The sequence below is a fragment of the Protomyctophum bolini genome, assembly GCF_963924005.1.
Source record: "Protomyctophum bolini genome assembly, chromosome: 9".
NCBI lineage: Eukaryota > Metazoa > Chordata > Actinopteri > Myctophiformes > Myctophidae > Protomyctophum > Protomyctophum bolini.
The window spans coordinates 36,315,723-36,340,279 of NC_137870.1; the positions used below are offsets into that span (position 1 = coordinate 36,315,723).

Here is a 24,557-nt window from a genome sequence, read left to right on the forward strand (position 1 = left end):
TTAAAGCAATAGAGTAAGTGTTTCCTCCTCCGTGTCATCAGTGCCCATACCCGAAGGCGGGGGTTGGCGAAAGGGCCTTTCTGTGTGGAGTTTGCATGTTCTCCCCGTGTCCCCTAGGGTAGGTACCCTCACAAAAACATGCAGTAATCCTGGTCTCTAAACTGCCTCCCCCTGGCCAGCCGGGGCGCCTGATGGAGGGGAAAGGAACTGGTTGGAATAACGTGTTCCTTTCACGCGCTAGGTCCAACCAGGGAAACTCCCCCCTGTCAGGTGTAAAGGAGCAACTTGGACACTCAAGCATGAAGGAAGCATGAGTTAAGTCCGTTGCTCTCCCCAGGTTGGCGGAGGGTGTGTAGAACCCAGGATCACAGTAGATGATTGACACAAGGGTGAAAAATGGGTTACAAAATCGTGCAAAAAGCAATAGAGTAAAGAAGTCCTCGTTCATCGCCTGCATCACAGAAGTGTTTCTCTATCGTCTCTAATCGTCTCATATAGACATTGTGTTCCAAAAGTCAGTCATATTTGATACAGTATATGTTTCTGGCGAAAATGTAAGGGAAATCAGACTTTGGTGCTGTGTTTAAAATGACAGAAGTACCTGTTAATAAACACGTTATTCTGATCATATCATAACTCAGTCTGTCAGATACACAGTACACATACAGTAGCTGTACAGTAGCAACACATCACACATTAATGTATTTTACTGTATATATGATAATAACGTCAGGAAGGCCTTGTCAAGACTCTCAAAATCAAAACACCAAAACTCTGGCGACGAGGAATAACCTTAATCCATACTATTGAGACAAACGTATACAAACAATAAAACTACGACGACAATGCGCAACACTCGAACATGGACACAGAAAATAAACACTCTATAGCACTCACAGACTGGGCTCAGGCGGACCTCTCAGGTCATTCCACTCCGAGTGATCAAGGCAGATTGGCAATTGGGAGAGGGGAGCGTCAGATGGGGGATTGGGAGAGGGTATACAGGCAGTGACCATGACCAGTACCGAACGCAATCAAGAACGGCACTTTCACAACACGTCCAGTGAATGTGAACGTGTGCATCGAGTGCACCACCAGAACTATCAAATAAATGGTAAATGGTGCATTTATAGCCTATGGTGCCTTTATCCAAGGCGCAATACAATTATTGTGCGCTAATTACATTCACCCGTTCACACACATTCATACACCGATGGCGGAGGAAACCATGCAAGGACACCAACCTGCTCATCGGGAGAAATTAGGGGTTCAGCGTCTTGCTCAAAGACACGTCGACACTAACAGTAACTCTCTGGGAGCCCGGGATCGAACTGGGAGCCTTCCGGTTTCCACTCGACCTCCTGAGCCACTGCGGGACACACACACACACACACACACACACACACACACATATTCTGTGGCCATACCGCGGGAGACTTGATGATTTGACAACGACTAGGCTACAGTAGATTTGTACATACTGACCTTGACCTGTACATACTGGATAAACAGAAGTGGCAAAATGAAAGTACAATACAGGCAGAACGAGTGGAGTGGCAAGGAGTGTGAAGCCTTGCTGGAGCTCTACTGAGGATCTGATGTGTGCAGAGATTAAAATAGGGTGCATTTTGCATCCCAAAATGCAGTTTATAGTTAAGGCACGCAATAAAACAATGACCTCTGCATCCACGGGATGCACTACTGTACTACTATTACAATAATCATTATTTTATTCTTCTGTTGAAATGAATATAACCATATGACATGAAATGGGAGTTTAATGCTGCAATTTGTAAAAAATGGCACTCATGAAGTGGGACTCATAAAATGTCCCTGGGACTCATCTAAAATGCCATCCCTGCATCCCGTGACTCATTACATTGAAAACCTATTTACATCACTGTGTGTGTGTCTGCTTCATGAGATTGACCAGTAATTGTCTTACTGAATGTGTCGACTCTGATTGAACACATGCTCTATCCAATCGTTCCAATCGTTTTTGAACACTGAACACAAGTGCTCTCCCCCTCTATCCTTTTGCCCCGTCTTTGTGAAGGTCATGTAAATTCTTCTCTTAAGAGGATAGTGAAGGTGAGTGATATTGTCCCTATTTCAAAGCGTAATAACTGTGTGTGTGTGTGTGTGTGTGTGTGTGTGTGTGTGTGTGTGTGTGTGTGTGTGTGTGTGTGTGTGTGTGTGTGTGTGTGTGTGTGTGTGTGTGTGTGTGTGTGTGTGTGTGTGTGTGTGTGTGTGTGTGTGTGTGTTTGCAGATTGGCCAGTGGCACTCTGAAGATGGACTATCCATGGAGAGAAAGAAGCTGCCATCAATCAATGTGTCAGACACTCTCTTCAATACCACACTTACTATAACAACAATATTAGTGAGTAAACGCACACACACACACACACACACACACACACACAAATCATGTAAATCTGATTATGTAATCCATAGTTTCATGGATAGCTAATTTTAAATTCAGTGGCTACACATCTACAAACTTGTAGATCTGCTACTGTAGTTTCAATAGTTTGGGTTCTGGGGAGACATCAAATTATTATTTTGGGTCTCGAGATAAAGGGTTTGGGAACCACTGAGCTGAAGAATATACCTAGCCTAAAGTAACATTTAACCCATTTTGCAGAAGCAAAGCAGTAGTCTGTAGTCTGACTGACCTTAGAACATGACCAGTGTTTGAAGCAGTACAAAGCAGTAGTCTGTAGTCTGACTGACCTTAGAACATGACCAGTGTTTGAAGCAGTACAAAGCAGTAGTCTGTAGTCTGACTGACCTTAGAACATGACCAGTGTTTGAAGCAGTACAAAGCAGTAGTCTGTAGTCTGACTGACCTTAGAACATGACCAGTGTTTGAAGTGATATTGCTTGCCAGCCATAAGCCCAAACCTCACCAAAGGGTCGGGTCGGGACGATACGGTTTTTAAGCAAAGAAATCTGAATGAAACTTTAAAATAAACTAGCTAAATGAAAGATTAAACCAAGGAATGATACAGCATGAACAAAAATCTATCCAAAATATTTCCAATACTAAATAAAACTCAACTTTTAGGGAGCTATAGCAACATCTAAGGAGATTGTTTGACTTAATGAGAGTTACTGTGAAGCTACATCAAAGTCTTCTTCCAGCCTTTCAGACAGCACCCACACAGACAGACGACCATGAACTGGCTCTGATCTCCTTTTATGTGATGGTAATTGGTAAACAGAAACATGGTGGTGAACGCAATAAATACATTATAAAAGACTAAATAGTAAACATGCAGGAGCAGCAGGGGGAGAATAAAGGGTGTAGAGTGGTTGTGGAGGTGGCATGTTTACAAATGAGACAATATTTCCATACTGTACTGTACTGTACTGTACTGTACAAGCCCTCTTCCATGCCCTGTGTGTGTCTGTGTGTTAGGCTGTGCAACAGTGACACTTGGCGGTGAACATACGCTATTAACGCTATTTCCGTGCTCGGACACAGCCAGGGACACAGCCACACACATAGCTGTCTATAGGAGTGGTTGCACCACTCAAAACTGTGGGAGCGGGAGTGGCCGTGGGATACCAGAGTGGCTTAAGATGAATGAACACTGATGAATGATTATGTCTGTAGGTTCTCTTTTCTCTCCTGAAATTCTAATTCATTCTAATTATGGTTCGTTATTATCTATATAGACATGGCATTAAAACCTTAGATCGCTGCATGGTCTTATGCACCCGTTCAAGGTTAAAACCTTAGATCGCTGCATGGTCTTATGCACCCGTTCAAGGTTAAAACCTTAGATCGCTGCATGGTCTTATGCACCAGTTCAAGGTTAAAACCTTAGATCGCTGCATGGTCTTATGCACCCGTTCAAGGTTAAAATGGTCAAAGATGTACAGTAAAATGTGGAGAAGAATCCTTCTCTATACTGATTTAATGTGTTCATGTTTCTGCTGAGCTCTGTGAGATTGTGTGTGTGTGTGTGTGTGTGTGTGTGTGTGTGTGTGTGTGTGTGTGTGTGTGTGTGTGTGTGTGTGTGTGTGTGTGTGTGTGTGTGTGTGTGTGTGTGTGTGTGTGTGTGTGTGTGTGTGTGTGGGGGCGTGGGCGTGGGCGTGTGTGTGGGCGTGCATGTGGCCTGGGAATAAGAGCTGGGAATTGATTTATTTTTAAATGTCGACTTTTTATATATTCAAACACACTGCTCTAATGTCTCTCTGCTGTGGTGTGCAGAAACAACTACAATAGATGGAATGTGTTTGCAATTTGTCTTTCATGGAAGACAGCAGTTTTCTACTTTCATTTTCTGCTCCAGAAAATGTAATTGCAGAGGGGTCGACAACAACTGTTATGACCAGAAGCACACACGCACGCACGCACGCACGCGCACACACACACACACACACACACACACACACACACACACACACACACACACACACACACACACACACACACACACACACATTTCTTCCGTTGTGTGGATAGTAGCCAGTCAGTCCCTGTGTTATTGATCGCCTCTGGGTTTTTATTAATGTGATTGATAGGTTGGTGCCAGGTGTAATTTTATTAGTTTGAAGTTAACATGGAGAAGGAAGAGAATGATGGAGAGAGAAAGCAGGCTGTATTTCTTAGTGCACTCTGAAAGCGAGGTTTAGACTCCTGATGGCACGGCCACTTTGAGATAAATATAGAATGCTTTTTACTCCATCAATCATCAAGTGAAGCTAGAAAGAGTATTGGTCGTCCTTTAGATAAGTGTAGTAGAGGGACATGCACATGCATGTTCCATGACCTCTGCTCAGTGGGTGTGAAGACCCATTAATTGAAAGCGGCATGTTTTCTTGTCCCTTCCCTCTCCTGTGGCCGGGGTAATGTGTAAACCGGCCAATTAAATATCACCTCTTTAATAAGTCTGTTTTGCCATTGAACGGAAGGAAGGGGAAAGTGTCTGGCTCCTCCAGGCTTGGCTGCATTGCTTGAAGAGTTACGACAGTGTGTGAGCTATGAAATTAGCATTTATATTGTACCTTGTGCTAACCCTTGAGCATTATGCATTGCAGAGGTTTCGCAATAGGCCAGTGAGGTGGCATGGATGGCTGCTTTAATGAGTTAATAAACAGACATACAGATTGACATTCATAGAGTGCTACAGTGCACTGGCTGGCTGGATGAACAGTCGGCCGGCCAGTTCAGTGCTTCGCTGTAAAATGCTCCTTTTTTACAGACTCTTCGTATCAGAGGTGTTGCCTGTATGTGATTGAGTTATCACTCGCTTAGTTAATAATACTAAATGATGAGAGAAATATTTAGGTTTGACCTTTGTTGCATCTTAGCCCCAACAATATTGAAACCACTGGTCTAAATTATCATTATCATGCTGGATAAACCATGTAATGGCGAGAGGGTGAGGTGAGATGGTTATTCCACACAGAATAGTTGATAGTAAGACACCCTGCGGGCGAGAAGCGACCTCGCCCTGAAGGCGATGTCGCGTGCACGCATCAGCCTGGGTGACGGCAGGCTGCTGGGCGAGTGCTGGCGCTTTCGTATGGGGGGTCAGATCAACCTATGGAATAAATTCTGTGCTGGCCATATATGGAGCGTGTCTTGAGTGTACAGGGTTTGATGAGGTCAGATCAACATATGGAATGTACTAATGTTGCTCTGGAGAGGGAAGTCTGGAGCTCTCTGGTGGAGCTGTTGCCCCCGCGACCCGACTACGGATAAGCGGTTGTAGATGGATGGATGGATGAATGTGGCCGATTATGACTAACCTCTAAAGGAAGCAGCTCCTCATTGAGACCTTTGGGATGCTCTGTCTGGAGTGTATGAATCCATTAGGCCTCCCTCTGGAGTAACGCTCTGTCCCCATCACCCCTTCTTTTTAAGGGGTTCACGACTTCAATCCCCTGGAACCTCAAAGTGCTGACTGCATGACCCACAGCATTAAAATGTCTTGCAACAGAAGATTTCTCATTCTTTATTCCGAATGGAACTTTTATGCTCTGAGAACCTGGTTTTAATTTCCCTGATAGTATTCCCCACATAACACAGGCCACACGAGGCATTTCAAAAGGTATACCACACGTTTTGCATGAAATCCTACCTTAACTGCATATTTTTTCCCCCGAATGTGGGTGTAAAAATGACACTGATTACAGTGTATACAATTGCGACAGGGGGTTAGTGACTTGCAGCGTTGACTCTGCCGTTGGGGTGTGTGTGTGTGTGTGTGTGTGTGTGTGTGTGTGTGTGTGTGTGTGTGTGTGTGTGTGTGTGTGTGTGTGTGTGTGTGTGTGTGTGTGTGTGTGTGTGTGTGTGTGTGTGTGTGTGTGTGTGTGTGTGTGTGTGTGTGTGTGTGTGTGTGTGTGTGTGTGTGTGTGTGTGTGTGTGTGTGTGTGTGTGTGTGTGTGTGTGTGTGTGTGTGTGTCCACATTGTGAAGTGTGTGTCCACAATGTGAAGTGTGTGGGGAAAGGCACCATTTACCATTTTATAGTAGCAGCTGTGCCACCCGCTGTGCACTAAATTCTCTCTGCTCCCAATTGTGACACGACTATTATGGCAATTATTCTCTGAGGCAAATCCATCAGCAGACAACTGTACAAAAGAGCACTGGTCACTGTACAAAAAAGCTCACCCACCTGTGAATATTGCAGTGGCACTGGGCTTAAAATGACAACCAGCCACTGTACAATAGAACACATCCAGCTGTGAGGATAACAACAGCTTTAAAACCCTGCTCTCTTGTTCTGCAGCACAGCACTTGCTGCTTTGTCTGCCTTCTCAACACAACCGTTTAAAAATGGCTGAAATGGTGAAGAGCGCGTGTGGATTGTGGATTGAAGTGGGAGAAATTGTATTTTTGAGACTGGAAAAGGGCGAAGTACCCATTGCTAAGTATTGAGGTGTGTTGGATTATGCTGAATATCATCGCTGTTTTGTTTTAAAAGTATCAAAAGTAGCAGAGCTACTATTACAATACAATGTGTTGTGACATTCTTTATTTATTTTTTGCTTTTATACCAGCCAAGGTGCCTGGACCATTGAGCCATGGCCCAGGCTGTTGTGACATTCTTTGAGATTGTATTGCCATCACATCATGCTTATTGCTTTTGGTCTTTGAGCTTGAACGAAAACAATTCAACATTGTTTGACCTCTGTTTTGTTCTGATTTCAATATTTATAACAGGGTGGAGAATGTCAGATGATTAAGAAGGGTATACAATCACTCAATCATTGGTAACAGGGTGGAGAATTTAAGAATGGTATGCAATCACTCAATCATTGGTAACATGGTGGAGAATTTAAGAATGGTATGCAATCACTCAATCATTGGTAACAGGGTGGAGAATGTCAGATGATTAAGAAGGGTATACAATCACTCAATCATTGGTTGTTAATGTTGATGTCACCAGAATGTAGTGCTCCTGTTTGTTTATGATGTAGTGCAGCATGTGAACACTGACTTGACAGTTGCATTATTTGAAAAAGAATAACATGGCAAGCAAAAATGTTCACCCTGTGGTTCCTTAAATCACCCTACTAGATCAACATGACAACATAAGCCATATATTAGGAGACAGTTGAACAGCGAGTTGGTTCGCTCAGAGACAGAGGCAGTAAATAAGGAGGTGGGGGTGCAGGTTGTTGTGCATGAAACTGCAGTGTGAAAGAGACATTGGCTGGGTTTCCCAAACGCATAATGGTGTAAGACTTGTAGTGCTGCACATGCTCAGATGCACACAGAAGCCTGTGAACATAGACAATTCGTGCCACGCAATGGTAGGTCTCAGGCCTGAGGCCTGGTAGGCCTGGTAGGCGTTTGGGAAACCCAGCCAATGTGCTTTTTTCTGGAACAGATTAGCATTTATATGTCTGCACCTGATTTACAAAATCTTGCTCTCACCTTTCATAGACTAGTGGACAGTTCCAGCTAAACGTCAGGCTCCAGGTTCTTCTATCTAACCAAAGGTGAAAGTGTGTCAGTGGCCTGAGTGTGTGTAATCAAACCTGAATGGTGTTTTGTAGGAGAATCCATATGTGATGCTGCGATCGAACCACCATGAACTAGAGGGGAATGAGCGATACGAGGGCTTCTGTGTGGACATGCTGATGGAGCTGGCAGACATCCTGAAGTTCAAGTACCGTATCCGGCTGGTGGGAGATGGGGTGTACGGTGTCGCTGGAGCTAATGGTACCTGGACTGGCATGGTTGGAGAGCTCATGGCAAGGGTAAGATGGAGATCACATGGAAACATGGCAGTGTTTATACTGTGTAGTTGGGGTGCCTGCGATGGCTTAGTTTATTTTCTGTTTTGTATCTGTGTCTATGGAGTTAACATTACTCTAATAGAGCCCCAGGTGTGGTTAGAATATTCAAATATTATGTATTTTTGGTTTCTCCCTGAAAACTGAAAGCCTTTGAGTCAAAAGGCCCAATCGAAAATATATATATTTTTTGTGACATCATAACCCTAACCCCTTATCATAGTACCTGATGATCACGTTTTCGGGAGGGGGGGGGTCACAGCACCCCATCTTTAATAATGTGCATTCACAAATGGCACTTTTGCACACCTGAGTGCAGCTATGCAGCCAGACATCCATCCAGACAAAGCCCGGCAGATACACAGGCAGGTACAGTAAAGCAGACTGCGTTCATATTTCTCACAGTCAAACAGAAAGCCAATTTTCCTCCCTGTCATATACTTCCATTTTTCACCGGAGCACTTGCCCTTTGCAGGTTATACGTTTTATATTTAAAAAGCCTGTTGGTGGCTAGTTTCCTGTCAGCTCCTTTCCTATTAAGCCAGCAATGACCTTAACAAGGTTTGATTTCTGAATCAGTGACGGTTTTACTGCCTTCCAGCCCTGCTGCTTGTAGCTGTTAACAGGCAGGGGTTGGTTAGATGAGGCAGTTGACATGAGAGCATGGGGGGGATGTGTACTGGACTGAGGAGAGGGAGAAAGAAGAGAGAAGGGGTACATGAAAGAGAGGGAGCTGCAGGAATGGATCTGAAGAAGTCATCTGTCTTAATCCTATGGGCTAATGGAGGGCAAAGCAATCAAGGGAATAAAGAAGTGCCTGATATTATTAATATCACAACTTGTCCCCTCTGTAAGTTATCTCAGCTATAACACAGGACGTCTGTCCCTGAATTCCTTCCCTAAATCCCTATGACACTCTGGCCATCTATCTAGGTGTCCTAACTATTCTCCCTCCTGGCTCCCAAGCTGTGGGATGATCCCTCACCTCCCCCTCAGTCAGGACTGCAGACTCACTCCGCATTCCCACTGCAGTCTGTACTCCATCGTGAATTGTATGGCCCTGTAGTGGAGAATCAGACAAAAAGGTGTAAAGAGCAGTGGCATGGCAGACAGGGTGCAGACAGCTACAGACTTTTGGTATGTTCAGGAACAGAAAAAGGGTTGAGTAGGCTGAATATATTGTGGGTGGTTGTGTTGGAGGAGGATTTGATCATGGTCCAAAATCAAATTATTGTTTTCATTAGCTTCAGGAGCAGCTATACTGCCCACGGACGTACTGGTGATTTTTCGCAGTGTCAGAGAAGAAAAGCCGCCAAACTGTAATTTCTCCCAAGATCAAACTGATGTCCTTGCGAGGGAGGTGCAGTTTTGTCTCAGGCAAAAATAATAACACCAAGGGCAGATGGTATAAAATGATCTTGGGAAGATAGAACAAATAATAGTTTGCACATCTGAAAATTGTCTGAAAATGAGAAATGTGTCTCAGTGTAAAAATAAAACGGTACATTACATTGAAAGTGTCAGTTTGGGTATCTAGTTGAAGAACACTTTCTGATTCAGATTTTCTGATTCAGATTTCTGACAATGGTTGAATTGTTAACGTGTTAGTTTGTATGCATAAAATGTACTAAAATAAACCACTTAAAGGAGAATTCCATACTAGAAGGCTTTCTTACCTTTATTTGTAGTTGTTACGTCCCCAACAGTCCAGGTGTTATTTTGTGCAAAAGCGCATTATTGGCAATTTATTTTATATATCCTCTCTTCTTGATGTAAATAGTATCCCAAGCGGCACACTTCACTACTCATTTCGAAGGAAATAAGCGAATTACCACAAAAACCCAACCCCCATTGAGGGTTTATATTAGGGGAAATAGCCAATAATGCGCTTTTGCACAAAATAACACATGGACCTCTTTGGTGAGGACGTAACAACTACAAATAAAGGTAAGAAAGCCTTCTAGGATGGAATTATCCTTTAAAGGGATTCTTAACGATGTGAAAAAGACAAGCATAACATTTTATTTTGGAGAAGTATATTTGAGTGTTGCTCCAAGCAGACAGGCAAACATAAAAGTGCCTCAGGAAATTGCCATTTCACCCATCTGCCTCATGCTAAAAAAGGGTCCTCCTGCTGAGTTCGTTTACAGTACACGATTATAGCTCAATTTATCCACTCAATGAAATTGTGTTGGAGCTTGCAAATCAAGCGAACAAAGACTCACATCGGAGGCAAATGAGCGTTCACCCCCCCATGCATGCAGGTTTTGCCTGGTGTGTGACTGGTTCAAAGACGTGAGCAAAGCATGATGCCTCACAGAGCGCCCCAGAAATCTGGCATGCCTAGATATCTGGACCTGTCTGCGACTGCAAACCATGTAGTATGCACTATGCAGTATGAAATGCATTGCGACAGGTGGATATGGGTCCATCTGTCCGTCCGAACAATTGATCGACCAGGCATGCAGAACAACTTCCATAGATTAAAAACACATACATAAATACAAAAGCTGAGATGAGATTTATAATTACTGACTTTAGAGACTAGTCATGACTCATGAGATATGAGGTAACATAGCTTACATTATATCCAGCAACAGAAAGCAATTGACTGATTTATTTTATACAGTATACTAATGAGGGTATGGATTCTATGGAATTGAATAAACACCCCCCAGACCTCCATATAGCGATAACTGAACATCCTCTCCCATAGAAGTACAGCACTGACATCAATGTTAATGAACATTCTACACTTTTCTATTTCTACTTTTATTCTGCCATTTATGCACTGTCAGTAGATGTTGACTTTCTCTCATTCTGTATTGCTCTCTCTCTTTCAAACTCTTTCTCATACACATTATATCTCCCTCTATCATTGTCTATCTCTTTCACCCTTTCATACATATTCTCTCATTATGTATTCACTCTCTCTCCCTCTCATATGTATTCTGTCAATCTGTCATCTACAGTATATTATCTGACTTTCGCTCTTCCTCTCATATTCATTCGCATATTATCTCATATGTATTCACTCTCTCTCAGTCCCTTTCATACATATTCACTATATCTCATCTCATGCATTATATCCTTCCCCTCAGTCTCTCTCTTTCTCTTATATTCTGTCTCTTCACCTGTACATTCCAAAAACTGTTTGATAGTACTATACTCTCCACTCTGGGATTCCTCCCTACGGGGTCTTTTCAGAGAGAGCTCGGGTGACAAGTCTGGTATGCCAGAGTTGGTCATTTTCTTGTGTGAGGAATAAGCCATGCAGTTGCTCAACATCGGCTCATTTCTCATTCACGATGGCTATTTTAAAAGTTTGTTAACCATATTAGGGAGCCTCCAAAAAGGCGTTGCACACGCCATCTGTGTGTGCAGGTTTGGGTCACGACTGTTTTCGCCAAACTCGGCCACAGTGGGACATCTGGTAACCCTGGGATATTATATGCATTTGTATTCTGAACGGATGGTCCGCGCGTGGCCAGTGAGGCCGGAGTGCATTCATCAACATGGAGCCAAAGAAAACCAGTGTCCGTTGCACTTATGCTTGTGCGCCTGGTTGGGTTTCATGCGTAATTGAGTCTGTCATGACACAATAATGCGATGATGCAGCGACACTAGTGACCTACAAATAGATCTCACCCTTTGGTATAGCCTCAGATTGTGTGGAACATTAGATATTATGTGGTAGTAGTAGACCCGTTGTGAAAAACCTGTGTGTGTGTGTGTGTGTGTGTGTGTGTGTGTGTGTGTGTGTGTGTGTGTGTGTGTGTGTGTGTGTGTGTGTGTGTGTGTGTGTGTGTGTGTGTGTGTGTGTGTGTGTGTGTGTGTGTGTGTGTGTGTGTGTGTGTGTGTGTGTGTGTGTGTGTGTGTGTTTTTCAGAAAGCTGACCTAGCAGTGGCGGGCCTGACCATCACAGCAGAACGTGAGAAGGTCATTGATTTCTCCAAACCCTACATGACTCTGGGCATCAGCATCATGTACCGAGTGCGCCTGGTGAGTTAACCTTCAGCCCCTCCCTGTTAATCCATACGCACAGCTGAGAGTCCACAGCCGGTGGTCAGCCGCGCCTAACAACATGTAGCTAGGTGCAATGTTAGAGACCACAGAAGTGAACCTTTCAAGCCTGTTTTCTCAACTCGCTGTTTTCTGCAAGACATTACTCTATAAGCCATATCTCCAAAACTGGTGGGTCAAACTGAACAACCAATATTTGAAGCTATGATTTGAAGCTATGATTCCCTGCTTTCATATGACATATGACAAAAAAAATCCAATGGCAGTCCCTCAGTCAAATTTAGTCACATATGTACCACATGAGTAAGAGTGTTTATTTATTCATTTATTGAACCATGAAAAACAAAAGAAAGTTAACGGCACCTATAATAACCCCGGGTAAATATATGCATGTGCTCCTGTTCTTTGGCTGCAAACAGAAAACACTTCAACAGAATCTAACTGTCGAGATCCACAGAATAACTTGTATCACAGTGAGGAGGATGTGGTCCGGCACTGATCCTCATGGTGGTGATTCATTAATGGCCCGTTAATCACCAACCTATATCCCCCAAACCCTCCAGCACTGGCACAAGCTCCATGGAGGTCTTCTTTCGATTAGAACAAGCTCATTAGCATAGCATATATACCCATGCGAAATGTTCCTTCCTCGCCACTCCCGTTCCCCCTCTTTTTACAACTCACACTTTCCATCCCTCGAGCCCTCTCTGCAGGCGTCAATGGCTAATATGCCCACCAGCGAGGGGCTCAATTGAGCACCAACCGGTGGGGGAATCAATCGATGCTAGCAGCAGGTGCTATGTTAAAAGGTGCTGCAGGGTCAATTGTCTCTGAATCAGCCCAGCAGGGGGTAGAATGACGAGGTGTCACGGGTGGGTCTTATCCCTGTTGAAGAAGCTATAGAAATTTAAGAAGCTATGTCCATCTTACGCTTCTTATCTGCTAAGCCTAAGGGATGATTTCAAGAGGCCCTCAGCATTTAGCCTGGCTCCAGACCATATAGAGTAGACCCTGCCCTGGCCCCACTCACATCGTGGATTATTGTCATGCTTCAGTCTAATAACCAGGCTACCTCAGCATGGCTTCACTATTTGAATTTCTGTGATTGCAAATGTTTTGTTTTAGTCCTTCACGTATTGATTTGAAACCAGAGTGTGTGCTGCTCATTTCAAACTTTAAATTAACATTTCAGTCAGATCAATATCAGTGATCAATGTGATGAAGTAGAGGTGCCAATTCGGTATTAATTACCTATAGTCATGGCTGTTGTGTGCGTGTGTGTGTGTGTGTGTGTGTGTGTGTGTGTGTGTGTGTGTGTGTGTGTGTGTGTGTGTGTGTTTGTGCGTGTGCGTGTGTTTGTGCGTGTGTGCGCGTGCGTGTGTGTGTGTGTGTGTGTGTGTGTGTGTGTGTGTGTGTGTGTGCGACTGTGCATGCGTGTGCAAGTGTGCGTGCTTGTGTGTACTTCTGTCTTTTGTGAGACCCAACCTGGAAGAAAGTTATTACTATTTTCTAAGGCTGGCTTACTTACAAGCCTGAGTGCATCCTGATCTCTTCTGACAGGAGCTTGCTGGTTGTTAATGCAAAAGTAAATGTGGTGGGAGACCATTATACAAAGAATACCTTGGACTATACATCCTTTACAGCATTGACTATACGTAGGCACACAGGCAAACAAAAGGCTTACAGTAAAACATGCATATTTAATCAATGCGTTAATCACAAAACTCTTCCGCAGGCAGCAATGAATTAAAGCAATTAATCATTGCCGCCTGAGGAAGAGTTTCATGTGACTCACGTTGCCAAGTAGTCTGCATGTATGAAAGCTTTTGTCATGATCCTGTGCCTAGAAAACACTGTAAAGGATGTGTACTTGAAGGTATTAGAAGTTATTTGCATTATACAGTGGTCCCCCAACTCATCTTTTTTCTTGTATTCATTTCTGATAATGACAGTGAGAGAGACAGGAAAGGTGAAGTCAAGCTCGGAAAGGGGAATTTATGTGGTATGCAATCTTACCAGATGGGCCTCTGAGGTCAGGTTGATAATAACCACCCTCAGCTGAATCTCAGCCAATTTGCCAAAAATATCGCTCAACCACCAATGTAGCAGCAGCACAATTATCAGAGGCTGAGGTGCTGTCTGCTTGCCTCTGTGTGTTTCTATTTGTATCCATCCAGCGTTCACAGTCTAATGAGTGTCTAATTAGATAGAGTGGTTAGTTTTGGGTCAATAGAGAACACCTCAGATTGAAGAGCTGTCCTGGGGGCAGAGAGCTGCCTTATTCACTGTCTGTCCACACACTGACATAGACACAAACCTAGACCTAAACCCATGCATTCACACGCACCCACCCACCCACGCACGCACGCACGCACCCACGCACACACGCACGCATGCACGCACCCACCCACGCACACACACACGCACGCCACCTCAGCATCAGTCAGTCATGCTACTTTATTGCAATGAAAACATATATTTTGATGCTGTGTCACGGTGTTGTGTGGTGCTAAAGCTGCAGTCTAAATCCAGCATCTTACTCGCACACTATGCACCTGACGTGTACATTTGAAGAGTAAACCAATCGCCTATCTCTGCACTCTTCAATCTGCCACACGCTTCCATTATCCTCTATAAAAAGATAAACATTATAGGGAGGAAGAAGAGACCTCCGTTCATTGTTTACACCTGCCTCTCCTTGCTGTACGGAAAAGATAAGATCAGTGGCGTAACATATTGTGGCTTCCCCAGTGCAGGGATGGCCCCCCTAGTACCCCCAGTGCAAATATTATGACACATTGCACATGTATCTATGTATAAAAATACCTTATATCACTGTCAACTTAAAACTAATACGCATTTGACTAATTGACTGCCATTGACATACACACGTGATTTCAATCCAACGCACAGACTGACACTGACGTGTATACAGGTACTATATTTGGTGTTCGAGTATGATAGAGGGCGGTCTTCCGCAACCTGTGAGTGATCCTATAGGACTTCTGAGTAAAAATGAATGTTGCCCTATTCAGCAGTTACTCTCTCAGACTACAGAGGGAATCTAGAAAAGACAAGGAAGTTCATCAAGCCTTCATCAGGGAATGAACTTTACTCTCTCAGACTAAACATTACTGTAATTGCCAACTTCTTTAATTTAGTCCTCTTTTGAATATGAGTATTACAATGAAAAGCATTAAGGACTTAATACTTAATTAAAGAGATGGATCAAGGGTAAGCCGGCCCCTGCGATGGATGAAGGTATTTCACAAAATGGAAACAGGACATTAATTCTCACCAGCCCTCCACACAAGACTTACTCAAGGCTTAGACTCAGACGGCTTATGTTAAGACAAGAGTTACTGGGTTACATTTACATTTATTTAAACTGTGCCGATGCCAGCTGCTACAGTGCCCACTGTGTGAACGATGCCCTTTGGAACGCTTGCCCTCCCGGTTTTGCAATACATGCTGTACTGATTGTCAGCACCTGTTGTACCTGCTATCAGTGTGTCTGCTGTCGGTTGGTTGAACCTGGCGAGATCCTCTATCTCGTAGACATAGAAAGGTAGATGCCTTCTCCGGCTCTGGGGCGTCTGTGAGGGCAAGCTTCTGCGTTTATGCTTCACAGAAGCTTCCACGTGCGTCACAGAGTGGACGTTTGGTATAGGCCTATGTAAATGTTTGTTTTCTCATTCCAATAAAGTTTATTTGGATTGAATTGACAAGTCCCAGAAATGACACGCTGTGATTGGCCAGTAGTCACTTGAGTGGCAGCGTGGCATAGCGTGGCTTCCGCAGTTCCGGCGCACTTTTGCCCTCACATCGATACATGTCGCTCCAATGAACTGCAGCGGCCAATGAGGCATATATTTTCTTTTTATATCTATGCTCTATCTCTTCTAGCCTCTTAGTCTATGCAGTGCACACACCTGCGGGTGACTATAGACCTGGATTGTGGTGATCTTTTTTTGTTCACGCTACGCTAAAACGGCCTTTAGACATTGTGGCTTTCTACAGACCGACTGAAAGGCAGGTAAGCCAGCTTGAATCATGCAAAATAAAGTCAATGAGTCACACTCCAACCTCTCCCTCCTGTGTGTCTCACAGGAAGAGGTCGGAGGGCAGATATTATGTCATTACTGATTAGAGACACAATAACCTTGAATCTCAACCTCGATCTGCGCAAGCCGAACTGGAGATTCAATGATCATAAAAGATGATCCTCTAAAAATCATACCTGTCTTGCTGTGTGGTTAATGCAAATTTCAAGAGGATCAGTATATGTATATGCTGCAGCATTTTGGTATGCTTTTTTTTTTTTTTTGCAATAATTGATTGCCTCAGTAGTATATAGCATAATAATAGAAACACTAGTGCAGTGAAGAACACAATCAATAGAACACATACTGCCTGCGTACACATACACTCCAGACACCAGTTTTTGGTTAACTCTCTCTCTCTCTATCTCTCTTTCTCTCTCTGAGATAAACACATACTGCAAACACTCAATCTTTCTGCTGCTTCGCTCTATTTCTCCAGTAATTGGTTTCATTTATAGGACAACGGCTGTTGGTGCTGGATAAACATTAGGGATTAGCCTCTATATCCCAGTCAGTCTGCTAGCTGCCAAACCTTCTTTAGACACATTAGCCCCAGTAGTAGGCTACCGCTGGCCACGGCCTAACCAATACAGAACATGTACAATTGTACATGCTACTCATGCTAATGCAACTCATGCACAGTTAGCCTTCTACGCTAGACCAAACCTGTTGTCTATCTGCTTTTACCCCCAGGCTGCGATACTCCATGCTACCATTCATAATTCAGCCATAAAGTACAGTAGGTCAAAGAAGTGAATGTCTAAATAATGTTGTAATGTTAAGTTTATTATTTGACCTTTCTGTGCCTGCAGTGGGTGTAACCTTCCAAATGTGTCTGTTTATTTTGCCATAATAATGACCTTCTTCTTATGTGTGCATGGAGCTATTTTTGCAGACATTAATTAATGTAACGCCATACATCGTGCAGGACAAAGAGCGATTCACTGGTCCTCCAGTTTGGGGGCTATACGGTTCTGAATGTTGGAGAATGACAGAAACTCCACAAACTGTCAACCTTCCACACCAAAAGCTGTATGTTGTTCTGTGTGTGAAGACAGTCTCTCCATATTATTGAAAGTAGAGAAAATTTATATAACATAACATGCAAATGATACATAATTATATACTGTAACTATAATGCTATGTATCGAGGTAGTACTGAACATTTGCCCTCATCGCCTGAAAACCTTGTTAATATTTCCTCAGTACTGAATTGCATCTTTATACCAACACATTTGTCATGACCTGACGAATATGTGACGGATACATCGAAACGTCGTCAATTTGTACTTGCACCCTGTGAATTAAAAAGGGCTTAAACTGTCTGAGTTGCTCCAGTGCCTTCCTTCCTCTCCCACCAACACATTTGTCCTCAGAGGAGACCCATTTGAATAGAATACTGAGGGCCATCTTGCACCCAGCACAAAGTGACACAAATGAGGAATGCAGGTGTCATTGCTAGTTCCAACGGATTCATAGGTTCATATGGGTTCAGTATTTGTAATCCGCCCTCCATCCAGTTATTACACTGGCCTGGGGCGCAGTCTGAAGAAAGAGAAAAGAAAGAGAAAACAGTCCCTAGGGTGGGCGTAGCTTTGATCCTCAAAGGGGGTTTGTTCCACAACTTTGCTTCAACGCAGCAAAGGCACAACTGACTGTCACATCTGAGTGACTTGGAGATATTGTTCTAAAAGTTCCACAATGTATCGAGGTGCAAGACCGTTACTGGCTTTGAACACAAAACAAAAGAATCTTAAATGTCACTCTATGCTTCACTGGGAGCCAGTGGAGAGAGAATGAAGAAAAAGTGGAATGTCCGCACACGATATAATTCTGCTCTTCGTCCTTTTTATTTCAAACAGTTACAACAACAACATTTCGCCCCTCCGGGCAGGGCCTTGAAATCCTTAAATAGGTGAGAATCAAATGGGTGTCGTCAGACTCGTCACTCAATCAATTAATTGATGTATTTATACTACTGTTGTAACTTGTTCTGTAGTGGATCTTCATATACAGCCGATTTATTTATTAATTGATTGATTGAGTGACAACACCTATTTTATTCTCACCTATTAAAGGATTTCAAGGCCATGCCCATGTAACTTGAGAAAGCCCGGAGGGGCGAAACGTTGTTGTTGTAGGTTGAAATAAAAAGGATGGGGAGCAGAATTATAGCGTTTGCGGACGTTCCACTTTTTCTTCATTTGATCACTTTTTGGGTCCAGCACCGTATTTAAAAACTGCCTCCTCCTAGCCAGTGGAGAGAGACAAGGACCACTGAGGTGCCTGCATGCTCACCTAGCTTGATGCAGATGTCATATTCACGCCCAGCGCCCACATTGTACAATTACCAAAATGCCTACGTGTTTACGGGTACCCATGGGCATGCTCGTCTTAAAATGAGGTGTGGCTTCACCGAAAAGACCTATCTGTCCTGAACCCTTATCTATAATCTATACATTATGGATAATTAGTATGGACTTAGATGGTTCTTCCTCTCAACTGCTAGGCCCATCCGTGTATGTAGTTGCACCGGAAATCTTTGAATATTTGCACCACCTTCATGGGGACATACAGTACGTGTTATTCTTGTTTTATACTTTATTTGGATTGTGTTTTAACCTCCTGATGGTTTGGGGTCACTTACATTGGAAAACAGAAACCGGTTGGAAGGTACAGTACAATATGTGCAGGAAAAATCCTGGCCACAAATCTGTACGACCTTCTCTCAGGTGCATAAAGTTGCAAAGAAATCCCAGTCTATTTTTGCTGACGCTAGTCATTTCCTGTTCTGTGAGTTCAAGTTAATTCCATGGGGTTGCAGAAACAGTGAGCCAATATGGAGGACCAATAGATTAAAACAAATACTCATTTGTCTTTGTCGCTAAGAAGTGTACCTTGAACTTGGCCTTGATCTAGTTTGCTAATGATGCCTCTGTTGAATCAGTGTATCAGTGACAGTGTTGAATAACCTATTAGGACTCACCAACAGGCCCAGTGCAGAGTTCCACCATCTAAGCAGGATTTTTCTGTGTTTGTGTTGTAGAGTCGGAGGCCTGGATACTTCTCCTTCCTGGACCCTTTCTCCCCTGGTGTCTGGCTCTTCATGCTGCTTGCCTACCTCGCTGTCAGCTGTGTCCTCTTTCTTGTGGCCAGGTAAAGATATCACCATCAACATGTAGTGTACTAGTGTCCACAGTGTAGTGGTAGTAGTAGTAGTAGTAGTAGTAGTAGTAGTAGTAGTAGTAGTAGTGTAGTGTTCCATACATGGAAGGGGAGAAAGAAAGAGGAGGGACTAGGGAAGAGAGAGAGAGCGAACATGATGGGTGCTTATTACAGGTGCGTGGGTGCAACTGCAGACAACAAAATATAATCTATATCTGGTTGTCACTCACATTTAATTGAAGTCTTATATCAGACTTGACACATCACACAGCTTGTGGCTCTGGCACTAATGAGATGTTCTCCGAGTCGTACGTGTCACATTTACAGGCAGGAGGAGTGGTCTCTGGGGGTTTGTTTATGCCCATTTACTGCGCTGTTAAACCCCTGAGGTGTCACATTTCAAGACAATTTTAGTTGTATAGCAGTGTGCACGCACACAGGCAGGGCTGGAGTGGCTATAGGACGTACCGGGCATATTCCCGGTGGGCCGCGACCGTAGGGGGCCACCATCATATAAAAAAGAATATATATACAATATACCGGTATATATTGACAGGCAGGCAGGCCAATAGGCAGCAGGCCACCAGGAAAGGTCCAGGCCTGCTGCCATTCTTCCAGTGCCATTATGATAATTCCACTGTACCTGTATCAGTGAGTGACAAATACGTACACCCTCTTCTATCTTGAATCCTTTGCCAGCATCATTCTTGTGAGAGCAACAAATGGTTGTGTAGTTGTCTGTTGGTTTGTATCATTTATGTTGTTCTGTAAAAGTGGTGGTATTAGGGCTTGTTTGTTTGTGTGTGCCTCGACGGAGCGGGCGGTATAGTTTCTGCTATCTGCACGCTGGTTGTGGTGGGCTGGTCTGGGCCAAATTCGTGCTAAAATGACCGGGTCGAATTTTTGTCCCAGTCCAGCCCTGCACACAGGCACGCACGTACGCACAAACATACACACATACAGCATGCCACTTAACTCATACGTGTTTTAGCACGCTTGCACACACGTAAGCAGACACAAGTTTGTTGTTGTTGTTTTTGTTGTTGGGTTTTTTTTCTCTTTCGTCTTTTACAGAATCACATGGCCACCATGCACTGCTATGCCCTATAACAATGTGGCAGAGTATAAATAAGTGGCAGTGTGAGTGTGTTCCTAGCAGGGCACACTTGCAGTCATATAGAGACACACAGAAATATAATCCTGTGAGGGTGGCCTGTGTTGTCATGACAGCCTGGCAGGTGGGCTCATTAATTGCTCATTAATTCTATTTATTGTTGTTTGTTAGCAGTATAAAGCCTTCCCTTTCAGCCATGGTGAAATGACGAAATGACCCTGGGTAGCACACAGCTGTCAGTACTGCCATATGCCGCAACAATTGAGCATGCCAATTAGCGTTCTTTCGGTCATAGTGAAGTGTATAGGCCTATGTTGACGTGAAAAGCAGGTTCGCTCAGTGAACCAAAATGCGACTTTGTTCTTGTTTGGGCGGTTCAAGTCATTTCTCTGTTGCTTCTCTCTCGCTCTGTCTCAAGTCTTTGACTGTGCATTGTATATGACGTAATACTGTTATGACTGTGTCCTCCTTCAGATTGACCCCCTATGAGTGGTACAACCCCCACCCCTGCCTGAAGGGACGCTGTAACCTCCTCATCAACCAGTACTCTCTTGGCAACAGCTTCTGGTTCCCCGTCGGAGGGTTCATGCAACAAGGCTCCACCATCGCCCCGAGGGCTCTGTCCACGCGCTGCGTCAGCGGAGTGTGGTTAGTGTTGGCCGCACACAGAGGACCGCGCACACGTGTGTCCGCGTGCTTTAGTTTAGTTTTTTACCATTATTTACCAGTGGTGGGAAAAGTACTCAAATGTTTTCCTTAAGTAAAAGTATCAATACGGAAAAGTACAAAGGTATTAGTCCTTCATGCAGAATATCTCATTTCACGTTTTAAAATATACAGATCTTTGGGAAATAGCAGATCTACAAGCTCACAATGTGTCGCATCGCAAGGCATTGTGAGCTTGTAGATCGGCTATTTTCAAATGCTCAAAATGTACAGTATATAGGGCTGAAGTGGTTAATCAAAATCTACAAAGTAACTATAGTAACTAAAGTTTTCAAAATAAATGTAGTGGAGTCAAAGTACAATATTTGCCTCTGAGATGTAATGAAGTAGAAGTAAAAGTAGTTACTTTCCACCATTGTTTTTACCTTTATTTACCATGGGTAGGTATACTGAGCACAAGTGTTCTTTTTCAGCAACTCCCTCCTTAACATTCAGTCCCACATCCCATGTACATTATACATGCATTATTCATGCATACTATAGAGTATATGCATGCACCCAGTTGCACACAACATGTACAGTATTTGAGAAAACATAGTGCTCATTTGAAGCACTCCCATGCCATACATACAGTATGCGTGTTGTGATTTATGCCATGTTGATCATTCAGTGGATGTATTTCATCTTGAGAGAGCTTTGATCATTTGTCTCTCATACATAAATAATACATTCAGTACAGTATTCTGTCTTACAGGGGGAGTGTGTGTGTGTGTGTGTGTGTGTGTGTGTGTGTGTGTGTGTGTGTGTGCGTGTGCGTGCGTGTGTGCGTGGCTGCGTGCGCATTCTCTGCAGTGTTACCATTTATCCACGAACATCCCTCTATCCATCGTTCTATCCATCCATTGCTCCATCCACGGGTCAGTTTATTGAACTCCCTACGGCAGTACGGTACTGTCCTTTCGCCTCATGTGCACATTCCTTGTTGTCTTTTACTTTCATCATACATGGCAAAACGGGACAATGTGTCTTTATGCACCTTTTGCCTACCTAGATTCGCATACAATACATCTATGTTAAAAAATGTTTTTTTTTAGTTTTGTTTTTAGTTTTGTTTTTTCAAAGTAGTATACTGCTTAATCCCCAAAAGGTGTAAAATGCAGACTCGCAAAGAAAAAGATCCCAAGGCACCAGCGTGTTCCGACCTACAAGGTCTACTTCAGGGTCTCTCTGTGTTCATCTATGTTTTGTCTGTGTCATCCCCAGGTGGGCCTTCACATTAATCATCATCTCCTCCTACACTGCCAACCTGGCAGCCTTTCTGACGGTGCAACGCATGGTGGTTCCCATAGAGTCTGTAGACGACCTGGCAGACCAGACCTCCATAGAGTACGGCACCATGCATGGAGGATCCACCATGACCTTCTTCAAGGTCCCAAAAGTCATATAATACATGCACTCCTACATATTCATAGACACATACTGTACTATACTGTACACACCTGTGGATCTGCGCTGACAGCGCCGGCTCAGGCCTCATACACACGTATCAAACACTTTTGTGTTTTATGGTGTTCTGTTTGATTGTGTTCCGAATTGTTTATGGTCGATCAAAAACACTAAGAACAGTGGCGTATCCAGGAATTACGTTTTGGGCAGACAGGATGTGTCAATTGTCGTCGTCCCCGCGCACAATCGTAGCACTAAAGGTTTTCAAAGAGATATACCTGCCAGACGAGTAGGATACAAAGGCTGAAAGGCATGCATTTACATTCCAATGGGTGATTGAGGGTCGCGCTCTACCGCGACGGCCAATCAGCTGTCCATTAATAGTTCTCAGGTCTTGTTTTTGTCCTTTTTGTTCTAATTGTATGGATTTTGGCCAGACCAGAAATGGATTTGGGACAGGCGGACACCTGTCCTCGCCTTATTGTAGATACGCCTCTGACACACACACACACACACACACACACACACACACAGAGAGACTCACAGGTTGACCTCAGAAGTATCCTCAATCGATGTCTGTCAGTGATGTTATCGTCCTTGTCTCCTTCCCGTCCTGCATGCCTGCTGTCCTCCAGCAGTCACAGGCTCTATGGGTTTCCTGTCTGTTCCTCAGCACCGCTGCTCAATACCCTTCCCCTTTAGGATGACAGAGCTCCTCCCCCGCCCCGACTCACATGAACTGACACTTGCACCTCACTGGCGCCCCTTTGTATGTCGTAGATATAGAGATGATTTAGGTCGGAGAATGGAGAAACCATAGGTCACATTTACTATGAAAACCTGCATCTCCCGTCAGTTGGTATCGGGCTCCATATATGTTCACGCCTCGTGACATCACGCCTCCATATATGGTCACACCTTGTGACATCACACCTCCATATATGGTCATGCCTCGTGACATCACGCCTCCATATAATGGTAACACCTTGTGACATCACACCTCCATATATGGTCACGCCTCGTGACATCACACCTTGTGACACGTCATCTCCATATATGAAGATCACGACACTGACCTCATCTAACCCTGGATGACCATATATGGAGAAGACTGGATCATCACCTAGATCTGCATAAATGGAGCCGGCCAGCAACTCTACATCTGACCTCAAATCTCAAACCCTCCAAATCTCCATAAGGATCAACATATGTTGATCCACCCCCACCCGTCCTTCCTGTTCTGACATTCCATATGTTGATCTGACCTCATCAAACCCTGTACACTCAAGACACGCTCCATATATGGCCAGTACAGAATTAATTCCATATGTTGATCTGACCCCCCATGCCAAAGCGCCAGCGCTCGACCAGCAGTCTGCCATCTGCCGTCACCCAGGCGGATGCGAGTTAAGAGTTAAGTGAAGATTTTATTCTGGAGTCACAGGAAAACAAATCAAAGCACGATGATTGAAAGACTTGCGCTTACGTAACTCCAGCGCAGCCATTTAGAAAACTTCCACTTGAATAAACCCATCAGCCAATATAACGGCACAGAAAAAACAAACAAAATGAAATCCAATCTCCCCCGAAGATTGAAATAGCGATCGCTCGAGGCAACAAACGGCTTTGTTTACCGTTTTGTGGCTGTTTGCTCCTTCTTCATAACCCTAAGTATATCCCACTGCCCCTGTGTGAGTGTTGTTATGGGAAAACTCTATTCCACATCAGGGTGAACTTCAGAAGGCTGAAGATAGGGGCATATAACCGGCAGCAGCAGTGCA

General features: G+C 43.9%; 1 protein-coding gene across 3 annotated transcripts in view; it reads left to right on the top strand.

The window, feature by feature from the left end:
- grik4 (glutamate receptor, ionotropic, kainate 4) overlaps positions 1-24,557 on the top strand; it is a 197,965-nt gene that overhangs the window by 165,656 nt on the left and 7,752 nt on the right. For all 3 annotated transcript variants that reach the window (XM_080772183.1, XM_080772184.1, XM_080772185.1), the window contains 6 exons: positions 2,271-2,381; positions 8,020-8,223; positions 12,148-12,261; positions 19,432-19,541; positions 21,139-21,312; positions 22,594-22,759. In XM_080772183.1, the coding sequence (XP_080628309.1) occupies positions 2,271-2,381; positions 8,020-8,223; positions 12,148-12,261; positions 19,432-19,541; positions 21,139-21,312; positions 22,594-22,759 (879 nt within the window). The remainder of the gene's footprint in view (positions 1-2,270; positions 2,382-8,019; positions 8,224-12,147; positions 12,262-19,431; positions 19,542-21,138; positions 21,313-22,593; positions 22,760-24,557) is intronic.